The 15,063-nt window shown below is 42.2% G+C and overlaps 1 protein-coding gene across 1 annotated transcript in view; it reads right to left on the bottom strand.

Annotated features, from left to right (window-relative positions):
• Positions 1-15,063, bottom strand: part of LOC126088306 (uncharacterized) — a 323,218-nt gene that overhangs the window by 95,348 nt on the left and 212,807 nt on the right. Inside the window, exons 10-12 of the mRNA XM_049906436.1 lie at positions 12,749-12,959; positions 2,377-2,493; positions 154-278 (exon numbers count right to left, since the gene is read on the bottom strand). Of these exons, the coding sequence (XP_049762393.1) occupies positions 154-278; positions 2,377-2,493; positions 12,749-12,959 (453 nt within the window). The remainder of the gene's footprint in view (positions 1-153; positions 279-2,376; positions 2,494-12,748; positions 12,960-15,063) is intronic.

Genomic DNA, 15,063 nt, shown 5'->3' on the forward strand with positions numbered 1-15,063 from the left:
GACAATGGCCTATTAGCACCCAGCCGAAAGCTTGAAGACGTGGCTGTCTGGAAGCTCGACAAAAATTTATCAGTTTGTATCTTAGTTTAGAAACGCATCCACACGCTATAAGATAATGCAAGTAATGCTGAGCGGATGCAGCTAGGTACTCACCATCGTGGAAGAGGAAGGCACCGTCAACGAACTCGTTCTCTGTGGTTGTCGCGGCTGGCAGCTGCCGCTTCAGGACCAGCGTCAGCGAGCTTTGCGTCGAGACAAACGCCTGCTGGTCCAGAAACCTGTGACAAATCAGATTAGCCTTGACATTCCGTCATACGGTCATAAGTGACATTCTGATCACGAATTAGATTACAAGTGCTTAGTGGAGAACGAATAACTTATGATTATAACGACAACAGCATTCGTAAAATGAATTTATGGCAACTAGTGACTACATGAAATTGATGAGACTTTTTCTGGGTGCTAAAAGCTCATAGATTTTTAATTTAGTGTGTGTATTTTTTATGTTATGGTAGCACAGCTCAGCCATTCAGCCAAAATAATCTTTGTTAGACAAATGGTTTCGTTCTGAGATCGGGCATCATCAGCTTACTTGCAGATCTGGTATAACTAACTGAACTACAAAAGGTTACTACCACTACCAACGAACATGTTGTGCCCTGTTAAATATGTAATCTGACGAAAGACGGTTTCGGACTGGAACAGGCGATTTCGTGATTATATTACAAGGTTTAGAGAACGATCCAGAAAGTGAAATGTATCAACTTGTGGTGAGGAACTTTGGTCTGGAAAAGATCGAGTGGAAAGATACAAACATAGATCTTTCTCATATCTCCAAGTGGCGCTCTTCTTCTGCAACCTCTTTGCTTTCCATATTTTTTGAGGTGGTAGTGTGAACCAACACAAGGAAAAATGCATCTACAACTGTTCTGCCATATGTTCGTTGTAGACAAATCTGCCACAGCTGTAATCCGCTCTTATTGACCGAAGACGTAGACTACAGAAGTCGTTATTCACTGCCACTGTTTCTGGGTCTTAGGCCCAGCATCAGGTTTATCTGAACTCTAAAGTAAAACTAAAACTGTAAACTACTCCATTAAACAATTAAATATTTAAAAAGTTTAAATTTACAAGCTAATGAAATGATAATAATAATGGCTTGTGACGAGGGTCTCCCGTCGGGTAGACCGCTTGCCTGGTGCAAGTCTTTCGATTTGACGCCACTTCGGCGACTTTCGCGTCGATGGGGATGAAATGATGATGATGAGGACAACACAACATCCATTCCCTGAGGGGAGAAAATCTCCGACCCAGCCGGGAATGCAACCCAGGCCTTTAGGATTGACAGTCTGCCGCGCTGACCACTCATCTACCGAGGGCGGGCAATGAAATGATTAAAACTTAGTATACCCAATAGTAGGAGGACGTTACGTCCAGGCCGAAACAACTAGTGGGCAAACATGATATCCTACTAGTGCTACTAGGCTATTTTTTAACTATTCCATTAATTTCTAAGTTTTAATTTCTTTAAATTTTTAATTGTTTAATGGAGTAGATTACAATTATTGTGTTACTTTAGATTTCAGATACACCTGAGACACCGAAAATGTTGTAGTATACAGCTACTTCTGTCGTCTAAAGCTTCGTCCATTAAAAGTATTTTACAACTATGGCGGATTTAATTACAGTAACAAGAAAGAAATTTCCAGTAAACGTGGGCTCTAAATATCATACCTGAGAGCTATTAGCACTTGTTCGTTAGAAAAGATGTGTTTTACAGCAGCAAAGATGAACAAGAGCTCATTCTCTTAATGTATGAACATCAAGGCTGGTGTTTACTGCACTTTTTTCCTTTGCTTTGGTCCACGCGACCTCCTCCGAAAGTACAGATAGTAAGGAGCGTGCAGTAGAAGATGTCTACTGTTAGAGGTATCAGAACGATTTCAATTTTCAACTTCCAACTAGGTCGTGTCCTTACCAGGGTCCCTCACCTAAAATCGTTACATTTACTCTTGTCAACCGTCCCTGAAAGTTTTTAATATCACAGAACCACGCTGGATATTATTTTGTTCGAGCGGCTGGTTAACAATTAAAAGCTGTTAACAACTAACCTGCTAAAATCAGTGACTCGTGTACTCATTTCAACTGTCGTAGGAATGATTTGACGCATTCGAGAGCCATGAATTTCGTAATAATAGTGCCTCTGTTGCAGATCGAAGTGATACTTTTCGTGAAAATAAAATTGTTGCTGTCAATATGGTGTTGATCTTCCTTAATGTGATGTAGGTAGATCATAAATGGGAACTCTACACCTCTGAGACGAATTCGTGTTACTAACCGCTTATACAGTTTTCTCGGACCTTATCAAGAACGTACCTTCCACTAGGATCTCTGGCATGTCGAGTGTTGGGACTGCAAACCCTGTTGATTGGCTTAGAGCCAGGGTTGGCTAATCCATCATATACGTCCACAGAAGACTGGCAGGAAGGGGACCTGAAAGAGAGCGTGTTTATTATAAGAGCGTGTAAAACAGACTTGCTAAAATATACAGCTTATCAGTTACCTATGTCGTCTTAGTGGTACACTCATGTACACAAGTAAGATCTCTTCATATCTACGAAGAAGAACAATGTGCCATAGCCAAACAAATACTGAAACTGTATGTAATCAGCTAATTAGTAAATTAGATCACGACTAACTGTCAGTAAGAATTGGACCCGGAGGTGAATGGTGCCTGTAGGACCATTCCACGAACTTGATCTAAATTCCAGGAGAGAAGAAACCTTCAGTAGCAGTACAGGCTAGGTCTATCTCATGCTGCACCTTTGCACCCGAATCGTTATGTTAAGAACCCAGTTCAGTCCACCTGACCTGGCTAGAGACCTCACGACATGGTCTGGGAGACACATCTCCCTTCAGAATCTGTGCATCCTGCTTCGAGTGATTACCCTGCAGGTTTGGTGACCCATTTTATGCGTTCTCCCCATACAAAGGCCCGTGTTCGTCGGCGAATGTATAGTTTTTTTTCAGCCTGAGTGGGCCCTAGGACACTTGGCGGGTTAGCAACTGTTTATGGCTCACCTCTGGTAATCTTTGCAACACAGCCAATCTTGCTGAAAGAGTCCTTTGTGGCAAAGTCTGTATTGCAACGTAGTGATGTGCTATAGTAGGAGCAGACTATTATTATAATTTATTTTTCAGCTTTCTGGGACGACTATCAGTGTAGGAATTTTCTTGTCGCTTTTCCTGCTTTCCACAATGGCTACATTCTGTAGCGATGGTACTTTTCTATCAGTGTAGGAATTTTCTTGTAACGCATATGGACTGTGTTTCATCCTGAAGTTCATGAGCTTTCGTATAGGGCGAAATCTACACGTACATCAGTACTCCGCAAGTCACCTGACGGTGTCTGGTGGATGGTATTTCTGTTACCACTAACTGATCGCCCCTTCCCTGTTCCACTTGCTAATAGCGTGTGGGAAGAAGGTTTGTCAGTAATTCTTTATTAGCTCTAATTTCTTGAAATTTCTCGTTGAGATTGATGACGAAGGAGGTAATACGTTGTCCGACTCTTTCCGGAAAGTAATCTCTCGAAATTTCAGTAGTAATCCTCTTCGTGATGCACAACATCTCTTTTATATCGTCTGCCACTGAAGTTTGTTGAGCATTTCTGTGATGCTATGAACCGATCAAACGATCCAGTAACGAAACGCAACACTCTTCGTTCGATCGTCTCTATGTCTTCTATCAGTCTCACCACCTAAGCGTCCCAGATTGATGAACAATACTCAGGAATCTGTCGAATAAGCTCAGACTTGTTTCGTGGATGAGTTACTTTTCGTCAGTGGATTTCTTTTCCTACGTATGCGCAAGTAACATTAACGATCAGGGTCAATTGCTAGAGCTTGCCTCATTCAACAATCCTTTGTAGGTCATTATGACAACAGATACAGCGTTCTGGCGTTGTTACTTTCTTATAGAGAACGCATCCTCAGCGAACAATGTTAAAGAGCTTCCGACGTTTACTACTAGATCATTTACACTGAGGTTGCAGAAATCGAGGAATAGCGATATACACATATACAGATGACAGTAGTGTCGCGTGTACATGGACAAAAGGGCAATGCAGTGGCGGTCCTGTCATTTTTACTCAGGTGATTCATGTGAAAAAGTTTCCGATGTGAAGATGACCGCGCGACGGGAATTAGCAGACATTTAAGAAGGAATGGTAGTTGGAGCTAGACGTAAAGAACGTTCCATTTCGGAACGTTAGGGAATTCGATATTTCGAAATCCACAGTGTTAGTAGTGTGCTCAGAATATCAAATTCAGGTATTACCTTTCAACATGGACAGTGCAGTGGCCAATGGTCTTCACCTAACGACCGAGAGGAGCGGCGTTTGTGTAGAGTTGTCAGTGCTAGCCGACGAGCAATCCTGTGCGAAAATAGCGCAGAGATCAATGTGGGACGTGCGACGAACATGTCCGTTAGGGCAGTGCGGCGAAATTTGGCGTTAATGGGCTATGGCGGCAAACGATCGAAGTGATCTCCTTTGCTAACAATACGACATCCCCTGTACCGCCTCTCCTGGGCTCGTGATTGCATCGGTTTGACCACAGACAACTGGGAAACCGTGATCTGGTTAGCTGAACCACGATTCCTTAAGAGTTGATGGCAGGTTTCGAGTGTGGCGCAGGCCCCACGAAGCCATGAAGTCTAGTTATCAACAAGGAAGGCTTTGAGCAAGGTGGTGGTGGTTCCATAATGGGTATGGGATGTGTTTACATAGAGTTGACAGGGCCTTCTGGTCCAACTGAACTGATAACTGATTGGAGATGGTTATGTTTGGCTACTTGAAGATCACTGTAGTCGTTCATGGACTTCATGTTCTCAACGATGGAATTTTTAAGGGTGACGATGCGCATGTCACGGGGCCACTCTTCTTCGTGGCTGGTCTGAAGAACATTCTAGTGAATGATTTGGCCACTAGGATCAACCAACATGAATCACATCGAACATTTATGTGACGTAATCGAGAGGACTATTCGTATACGAACTCCTGCACCGGCAACACTTTCGCAATTATGAAGGGCTGTAGAGGCAGCATGGCTCAATATTTCTAAAGGGGACTTGAAACGACTTGTTGAGTTCATGCCACGTCGAACTGCTCCACTGCGCCGGGCAGAAGGAGTCCCGATACCATAATTGGCGGTATCCCTTGACTTTTCTCACCCCAGTGTATATACATTGTAAATAATATAGGTCCTATCACACTTCATTGCGGTATTCTGGAAATTACATTTACAGCTATCGATTTTGTTCCGGTAAAATTGAAGTGTTGAGTTCTGTCTGCAAGTAAGTCTTGAATCCAGTCGCAAATCCCGTCCGCTACTCGGTAGGCTCGTGACCGTCTCACTAAACGGTTGTGTAGAAAGATGTAAAATGCCTTCCAGAAATCAAGGAACTCGGAGGAAATCTGATTACTATTGTCTGCAGCGCTATATATCTCATAGAGGAACAGAGCGAGCTGAACTTCGCAATTTTTATAGGCGAGACTTTCCTTCTCGAAAAAGTCGTAATCTTAAGCATAAAATATGTTCCATAATTCTACTACATACTGACGACAGTTATGTGGGCCTACATAAATGTGTTATGAAATGCTGAGGGACTTGCACACTTTTGACTATTCCATGGTGTCACCCACAACCGTCGGTATGTAGGAGTTTCTATTGGGAGAGATTTAAGAGGGAACAGTCACACAAAAATAGCCACATGGAATGCAACGGCTACAGTTAGATTTATTGGTGAAATTCAGAGAAAATGTAATTTGCGGAAAGAAGCGTTCGTTTACAAGACCATCGTTCTATTAACTGTATAGTTCATCAATCTGGGGTCGCTCCGAAATTAAATTCACGGAAAAGATAAAACGGAATCAACAATGCGAGACGTTACAAGAGAGACGACGTGCTTCAAAGGAATTACTGGAGCACACCTTTGGAAAATAGTCAACAAATATGCAGTTTCCTTCGAAATATGCTTCGCGTTTTACAACGCTAAAATTAGAGAACTTCGGCCTCATACGGAGGGGACACTGTGCGTCCTCCACTACACACTGCACAGTGGCTTGTAGCCAGAGAGCCTTTTAGTGCACGCAATATCCCCTTGCTAATGCTGTTAGGTGGATACTACTACACGGAATATCATCGTCGGTATGTGACTTTTTAAATATGGATAAATAATGACAATGCCTATAACAACGAGAAATGAGCCGGTTGCATTAGATTACAACGTAAGTGGGGAATATCTTTGGCAAGCTGCACTGTGTCAGTAGAGGTAATACTAAGAAACGATATGAAACAGGATGATCACACTAAGTCAGTGAATCTACTTTTGAGGTTCAAATATAATAATTAGCAGAATTAAGGAAGGTGAATATACATCTGAGCAACAGTTGTATCAAGCGAGTATCGAAAGCACAATAAGGTGATATAACATTCCCAAGCCTCCAGCTGTCTACAGTGGTTAAATGTCCACTAACTTTCAGCCGAGTGCTCCTCGGCTATTGCCAAGTGGTGACTGTCGTGTGATTGATGTTGCCGTCCTTATATAGTAGTGCTACTACTTTTTATGTCAGTAGTGCTCAGTCTAGCGTATGTATAGTAACTAGCTGAGTGCCCGGATTTTCCCATATATGTGTAGAGTTCAATCTTCTGTCAGTCCATCTCTTCTCCACCTCTCTCTGTACATCTAATTTTGCCCATCTCTTCCTACCCCCTCCGTCCGTTCACCTCCTAAACCTTCCCCAGTGCACTCTTTAGACCTCCGCCTGTTCTTTTCTCTGCCCATTTTTTCTCCTAATCTTTCTGTTCATCGTCTCCTCCTCATCTCCGTCCACATCCTCCTTTTCCCTCCGTCCATCTCCTCCTCCCTCACTGAAGTGCTCTCATCCTTCTTTTCTATCTCCTCCTCTACCTGCTTCTCCAGCTTCTCTTTGTTAATATCCTTCTTCCACTCTCTATCCTGTTCCTTATAATGGGTCATCCTCCTCTATCTTACCTATTTTTTTTTACAGGAATAACCAATACCATGTATACTATCGATTCTTGCGTAGGTTAAAATTATCTGAGCTGTTTCACTAAAAGAATTCACATGATTTTGTATAGGAAGTGTTATATTTCAGGCTAAAATAAATAAAAAGAAGTTAATGTGTTACAATCTGTATGTACTAACAGTTAAAATTTCTCTTCTTTTAAATATAATTGAAATTCACGTTACTAATTGGACAATCTAACGCTACTTAATAAATTTTTAATTTTGGTCTCATTTATAAAATAAAGATATATTTTAACGAATATCCTTCTTTGGTAAAGAAATTTTGTAAGCTCTTTTGCTTTTTAAGGTCTTTGGAATACAACAACAATGAAATTTTTGATGTGTTAAAAGTGAAAATTGTAAAGTCGTTGTGATTTAGAAGAGTGGGATAAAACAAAAAGATATTAATAGCAAGAGGCAAATCTTCATCAGATATCTCTTCTTCAGGAACCCAGAACGTTTAATCAAAGTTCCAGCAGCAAGGATGTACACCTAGACACAACAAGATTAGCAGCCAGCAGCAGCAACAACAAGATAATCAAGATAAGTAAAAAGGTCTTCTTTTGTGTATCTTAACCCTCTCCAGGCTTTCAAAAGTTGTGCAAAGAAAGGGAATTTTAATAGTGATGTGTGGAAGGGTAAGATTAAATCCTCCTCCCACTTCCATCTTCTCCTCCCTACCTCTTCCTCATTCCTTGTAAGTCCATCTTCTGCCCCTCTCTCTGTACATCTTCGCAACTCCCCATGTGCGTCCTCCTTTTCCCTTTCTGTTCACCTCCTCTTCCCACCATCAGTGCCCATCTCCTCCTTTCCTCTCTCTGTCCGCCCATTTGCTCTTTCCTTCCTTACCAGGTTACCAGCCCAACCACAGTAGGAGGTTTTCTTGTCTTACCCCAAAAGCAATTCTTTCCTGATAATAATATGTACAGAAAGGCCTTTAGTTGGACTCTATCCGAGGGATTAGGAGCAATTTTTCACTCATGAACTTTCCCGAGTGGCGAATTTTGCCCTGTAGGTTTGATTTCACGCAGCTCAATGTTTATGACGTGATGTCTCCTAAACTGTGTGTCATACAATGATATAATCTTATAGGCACATTCAGTGGTATATGTGAATACTGTTTGCAAATGAGTTGCAAATAGCGTTAGTAGTAATGAAGCAATAAATTAAAAGGTCATGCCTGATGCGACAGTTTTACTGCATGGATAGCGAAGCTGTAGTAACAGAGAAACCATTTTCCTTTCATCATTTCGTCAGCGGGAAAAAGCCTGGTAAATGTTTTAGATAATGTGAAGTAGGATGCAACCCACTAAGTGGTCTCATTCTCAAATATTGGGTGAATATGGTCTGGCTATTACAGCGTCGTGAGATACGCTTCTGTTCCACCCGCACCCCATCCTTTGCGAGGTAGGTGATGCTTTCCAGACAATATAAGTGATATGTGTCCTAAGTTTGACTGATACCATTCCAGTGGATTAGGAAGAGATGTGGAACATACGTACATGCATGCATACATACACTTTTATAAAATGTATGGATGTTCCCGTTGCGCGCCCGCTGCTTCAGTTTCTACATTCCAGTGGTCCGGTCTCAAGCTGTATTTAGATGCAAACCATTGTCTTAGTGAATGTCACATCTGTAGGAAAGTTAAAGCAAAATGCATGAGTTTCAAAGGAAGTCTCATGCAAGAACATAGTGTATTGTAAGTTCGTATGCTTACATAGCCAGTTGGGCTTTAAGTCGAGTCATTACGAAACGCTGAAACAACTAAAGTACCGACGCTTCAACTAACCAGCAGTTAGTTAACCTGGAGAGATCTCCTGCAGAGTCAGTCGAAACGTTGGCATTTTACTTGTTTCAGAACTTCGTAATGATACGGCATAATGCCCAAAATGATTTTCCTCATAACTTGACCATTGTTCCAGTGTTAGGACTCCTCATCGCAGTGGTTCTCATCCTGGGGTCAGTTGCCCACTGAGGGGTAATATTAACTTATGTTAGGGGTAGCAACCAAAGGTTCTCTTGTGTCTCAATCACTATTTTTGAAAAGTCATTATTATTATTATTATTATTATTATCATCATACATATTGTAAGATTTTAATATTGATTACATTAGGTAGATTAATTATTCTTTTTAAATATTATCATTAACGCATGACACGATGCAGTGGAGATTATACAGCAGCTAGTGAAGCGAATGGATGAACACCATTTTCATCAAATACCCACTCATTACACACGTACTTTGTACTGTGCATCTATAATAAAAGTGAGACGAGTAACAAATGCTAAATACTTCATGGAAATTTCATCTCGAAGTTGTAGATAGCTCCTATGATCAGTAGTCAGACCAAAGCATTAGCCGTCACTGTTCACAAGTTCATAAGTAAGGAGTCCTGTAATCACGTAATTTACAAACTGTAAATCTGTTGCAGGCATTTTAACTTTGTAGATTTTAAATTGAGGTGCAGGGGTGGTGAAGGTTGGTTCAAATGGTTCTGAGCACTATGGGACTCAACTTCTGAGGTCATTAGTCCCCTAGAACTTAGAACTAGTTAAACCTAACTAACCTAAGGACATCACAAACATCCATGCCCGAGGCAGGATTCGAACCTGCGACCGTAGCGGTCTTGCGGTTCCAGACTGCAGCGCCTTTAACCGCACGGCCACTTCGGCCGGCTGGGTGGTGAAGCAACTGTCGCTAGGAACAGGAGTAATGCAGAGGAAGCGTGCTTTTCTAACACGTGGCTACCCCCACTGTGGGTAGGTAGCTTTCTTTTCTGAGAAGGAATTTTAGATAGCACTCACAATGTATAGGGAATTGATTCATAATTCATTCTAACATACACACACCACTCGAACACAGCACATAGAAAAGCGAGTGGCATTCAATATTTATGAAGTGAAAGTAGATATTTGACTATGATAGCAATGAAAACAAAGACAAGGAACTGAATGGATTTGGAATATTACTTACCGACTGAAAAGTAAATACCATTCATCTTTCGGCTTTTTAAGAAATAAGTGTGTTCCAATAACATTTGTTTTCATTCTTCAGTTTAGTTAGGCGCTAATGTTCGTGATAGTGATGGGTACTAGCTAATAATGATTCCACTCGAGGGTAATGGTCTTAGAAAACTTGTGAACAACTGGCTTATCGAATAGGCAAGGAAATAGAGGCAGAAATAAATTGAAGATACCCTGCCGGGATAGTACCAGAACGGTATAAGCCATAACCGCATACCAAAGTGTGGCAGGCATTAGCGGGAACTTAACTGGGAATCTTTGGAACAAATACGACGCTGTTCTCGCGAAACACTGGTGGGTAAATTTAATATGGCCTGTCGTGTAACTTGCGTAGGTATCATGAGAGCTAGAGAGATTAGCTTTAGCGTTTAGAAGCATATTGACAGCAATTTTTCTCTTACTCTGCAAGCGAATGTAACAAGCCAGCAAATCGACAATACTGTAGTACAGTCTCTCTCGTCCACATGCTGTGCAGCGGCTAATTAGGCAGGCATCAGAGTAGATGTCATTGAGGTCCTGACCCATACCCAACAAAAAATAGGCATTTGAAGTAAAAGCATTTATATTCCACCTCTATATGTATTTCTCAGCTGACTCACGGACGAAAATTTGGCACGAAAACTAAGAATATGATAACTGCTGGACAGGCTAGAAATTACAAGCTATGTGTAACACAGGATCTCACCATTTTGTTAGGTGACGGATACCTACGTCGATTACGTCTGCGACATGAACACCTGCAGAGACCACTCTAGCCAGGAAAGGCATATGTTCACAGTTTGACCAAATCTGCTAACAATAAAAACTCCGACGCCCTTTGTAAGTCCACAGATAGTACTGTCAGACCACCAGAAGTCGAGTAAGGCAGAGCAGAAGTGGATAGACTCTCCACTAACAATAGAATAACAGAGAGACTAACTACCCAAAACTAGTTGGAAATGATAGAAACTGCTACCGCCTGTCAAAGCCCCCTTATAGTCATAATCAGAGTTCCTGTATTCTTAATAGTGGTGCTATTTGAAATACTGATAATATCATGTTCACAGTACGATTTTACACAAAGAGAAGAAATAGTAAACATAGTTCTTAAAAGTATCATTGACTGGTTTTCTGCGATTGACCTCATCCTCAGTTTTAAAAAGGCTGCAACATATTCAGTTTTGCACATTTAGGGGTGCTACAATAATGGTAAGTGTTACGTCTGGTAGAGAAATAATAAATATTGTATAAACTTCCAATTTCTTAGGTGGCAATACCGACGAAAATTTAAACTGGAAAAAAAACACATTTACGAACTCCTAAAAAACTTAGTTTATTCACATTCAGATTCAAACAATAGGAAATCTTGGGGTCACAAATCAGTAAGTTGACATATTCTTCATATTTTCATTCAATACTCCCATATGGATTAATTATCTGGGGCAACTCATCTTTAAGAAAGAAAGTATTAATTGTGCAAAAACCTGCTGTAGACTAACGTGTGGTGCAGATTCACGATCATCTTGTAGACACCTATTTAAGTAGTTGGGTAGCCTGACTACTGCTTCACGGTATATTCATTCCCTCATGAAGGTTGTTGTAAATAATTCTCTACAGTTCAAAAAGAACAATGGTGTACGTAATCACAATGCCCGAAGGGAAAATGGCATTCATTACTCCACAGCAAGGTTGTCTTTAGAAGAAAAAGAGGCGCACAATTCTGCAACAAAGATTTTTGATCACTTACCCGCCAATATAAAATGTCTAGCAGACAGCAAAGAAAAATTACAAAAAAAATTTGAGAAAGTTTGTTCTTCATATCTCCTCCTACGCTGTAGAAAAACTCCTATTACTGAAATGTGTAAAAGGTGATGGGTAGGAATTACTAACTCAAATCTGTATATGTCTTTCTTTCATTCGGAAAAAAATATCTTAGAAATGTTCAGAATGTAACCGTATGTCCAAATTAATTTGAGATGTGAATGTCAAATGACTCGTACCACATCGTTACGCTCTTTCGTGATGAATGATCCCTGGTTCATGTAACTGACTAGCTAACGAATTTACCATGAAATTTCAACCACTCGCGAAGACATGAAAGTTAATATTACACGAGCTTTTTCTGCTATCATTTCGAATGAAATTCAACCACTGTGTTGCCCACATCTAAAACTTTTGCACCATGTATGACTGAAATGGTCACCATTTTGAACACGTATTATAACAACATTAACTGATCTCATTAAATTACTTACAGTACATTTCATTCTAATCTTATTGTACGCGTTTGCCAGGGCTTTCTTAAAATGTTAAAACCATGATATGATCTAATATTATTACTGTTCAACCTAATGTATTTGTACGCGTCTTCAGATGTGTTATTAAATAGTAAATGACATAACACGTCAACCATTTAAAATGACAGAGTTGACTATCATATCTCCTGTACCCTTCCAACTGTGAAAAAGTGATGAGCACCACGCTATGCCCCTTTCAATTTAAGTAAATTTTTATTGTTGATAAATATGATTGAGATATTCCCTTAGGCAGTCTGCTCCAGCCGTATGTAGGTGTAGGGTGATGTAGTTTACAAAGGCACATTAACTTCTATACATAAGTGGTGTTGTCTTTGGAACGGTATAAGGCACCTGAGCAGGAAATTGAAGAAGGAGACGTGCACGATGTCCGTGGGACGTCCGACGAAGGTGACGCGGCAGGCGGCGCCCCACGGCTGCTGGCGCGTGTCGAAGTAGCCCGAGCGGACCTCCGCCCCCGAGTACGTGACGTCACAGCCCGGCAGCTGCGGCGCAGCGGCCGGTGGCGCCGGCGGCGGCGGTCGCGGCGCGCTCGTGCCGTCCACTGCAAAACAGCAACCAAGACCCTCCTGTCTAAGCTAAGGTACCCATCACATGAACGATGATATCATTGGCGGTATGTTTATGCTAATTGTAAAACATGAGATTTCCAAGGCCGTCAAGGCCCAGCAAAAAAAAAAAAAAAAAAAAAAACATGGTTCAAACGGCTCTGAGCACCATGGGACTTAACATCTATAGTCATCAGTCCCCTATAACTTAGAACTACTTAAACCTAACTAACCTAATGACGTCACACAACACCCAGTCATCACGAGGCAGAGAACGTCCCTGACCCCGCCGGGAATCGAACCCGTGAACCCGGGCGTGGGAAGCGAGAACGCTACCGGAAGAGGCTCAGCAAAATGCAGAATGGCCACCTGTGTCGCTTTCCCCGATACTAGATAGTACGACTGTCTGTGAAAACCTTATAACAGAGTCCCTGATCAGAACTGTGCATATGCAATAGACGACATACCCATTACAACACGTGTCCCACATTGTCACCATTTATGTGAAAGACAGCAGCAGCATGTATCCTTATCGAAACTCGTTCAAGAATCACAGGCCTTGTTCGGAGGTTGGTTGGTTGGTTTGGGGAAGGAGACCAGACAGCGTGGTCATCGGTCTCATCGGATTAGGGAAGGATGGGGAAGGAAGTCGGCCGTGCCCTTTCAGAGGAACCATCCCGGCATTGGCCTGGAGTGATTTAGGGAAATCACGGAAAACCTAAATCAGGATGGCCGGACGCGGCATTGAACCGTCGTCCTCCCGAATGCAAGTCCAGTGTCTAACCACTGCGCCACCTCGCTCCGTCTTGTTCCGAGGGCACTGACAACCATCCATAATGCGTTGCCGGAATTCGTTTACACTGTCAACAGGTCTGGAATACACCAAAGCTATTTTAAATATCGCTACACAAAGAAAAATCTAATGGGTTCAAGTAAGGGAACCTTGAAGGCCATCACATTTGCGAGCCATGGCCGATACACTTATTGTCGAATATTCGTGCAACATATTCCTGAACAATTATGCCCGTGAACAGTTATGAGAAACATTCTCCAAATACGAGGGTTGGAACTTTAATAGTGCCAACTATTTATTTACAGCTCGTACAAGATAGACCGATTCCCGTGAGATCACCGAAGTTAAGCGCTGTCGGGCGTGGTCGGCACTTGGATGGGTGACCATCCAAACCGTCATGCGCTATTGCCATTTTTCGGGGTGCACTCAGCCTCGTGATGCTAATTGAGGAGCTACTCGACAGAATAGTAGCGGCTTCGGTCAAGAATACCATCATAACGACCGGGAGAGCGGTGTGCTGACCCCACGCCTCCCCCCCTTCCCCCATAACCGCATTCTCCAACGAGGATGACACGGCGGTCGGATGGTCCTGGTAGGCCACTCGTGGGCTGAAGACGGAGTCCGTACAAAATAGATATGTGTTTCAAAGTTTTACTGAACTTGTAAGTAGTAACCAGCGTTGTGTATAACCCGTTGTCAGCGATGTGGAAGTCGTAGGATAGTCTTAGCAGTGCCAATTGTATTAACAGTTCGCCGGCCGCGGTGGCCCTGCGGTTCTGGCGCTGCAGTCCGGAACCGCGGGGCTGCTACGGTCGCAGGTTCGAATCCTGCCTCGGGCATGGGTGTGTGTGATCTCCTTATGTTAGTTAGGTTTAAGTAGTTCTAAGTTCTAGGGGACTTATGACCTAAGCTGTTGCGTCCCATAGTGCTCAGAGCCATTTGAACCATTAACAGTTCGAGCGCCGCGGTCTATTACCCGACGAATTTGTAGCAGTTCTGAAGAGAGTGTCGTGAAATATTTCCTTCAGTTTAGAAATCGAGTTGAACTCACGAGGGCTTAAGTCAAGGGAGTGCAGTATGTAGTATAGCACTTAGCAGCCCCAACAGTCAAACAAATCAGTAACAGCTTGCACTGTACGTGCTTCATCATTGTCCTGCGAAACGATGGTCAGGTTCTGCAGAAAATGTCATTACTTCTGTCTCCAAACTGGTAGTAGGTTGTGTTCCAAAAATGAGTTCATCTCGATTTCTAAACTGATGGAAACACTTCACCGCATTCGCTTCAGAACTGTTAAAAATTCGTCGGG

This window comes from Schistocerca cancellata, chromosome 6 (assembly GCF_023864275.1).
Source record: "Schistocerca cancellata isolate TAMUIC-IGC-003103 chromosome 6, iqSchCanc2.1, whole genome shotgun sequence".
NCBI lineage: Eukaryota > Metazoa > Arthropoda > Insecta > Orthoptera > Acrididae > Schistocerca > Schistocerca cancellata.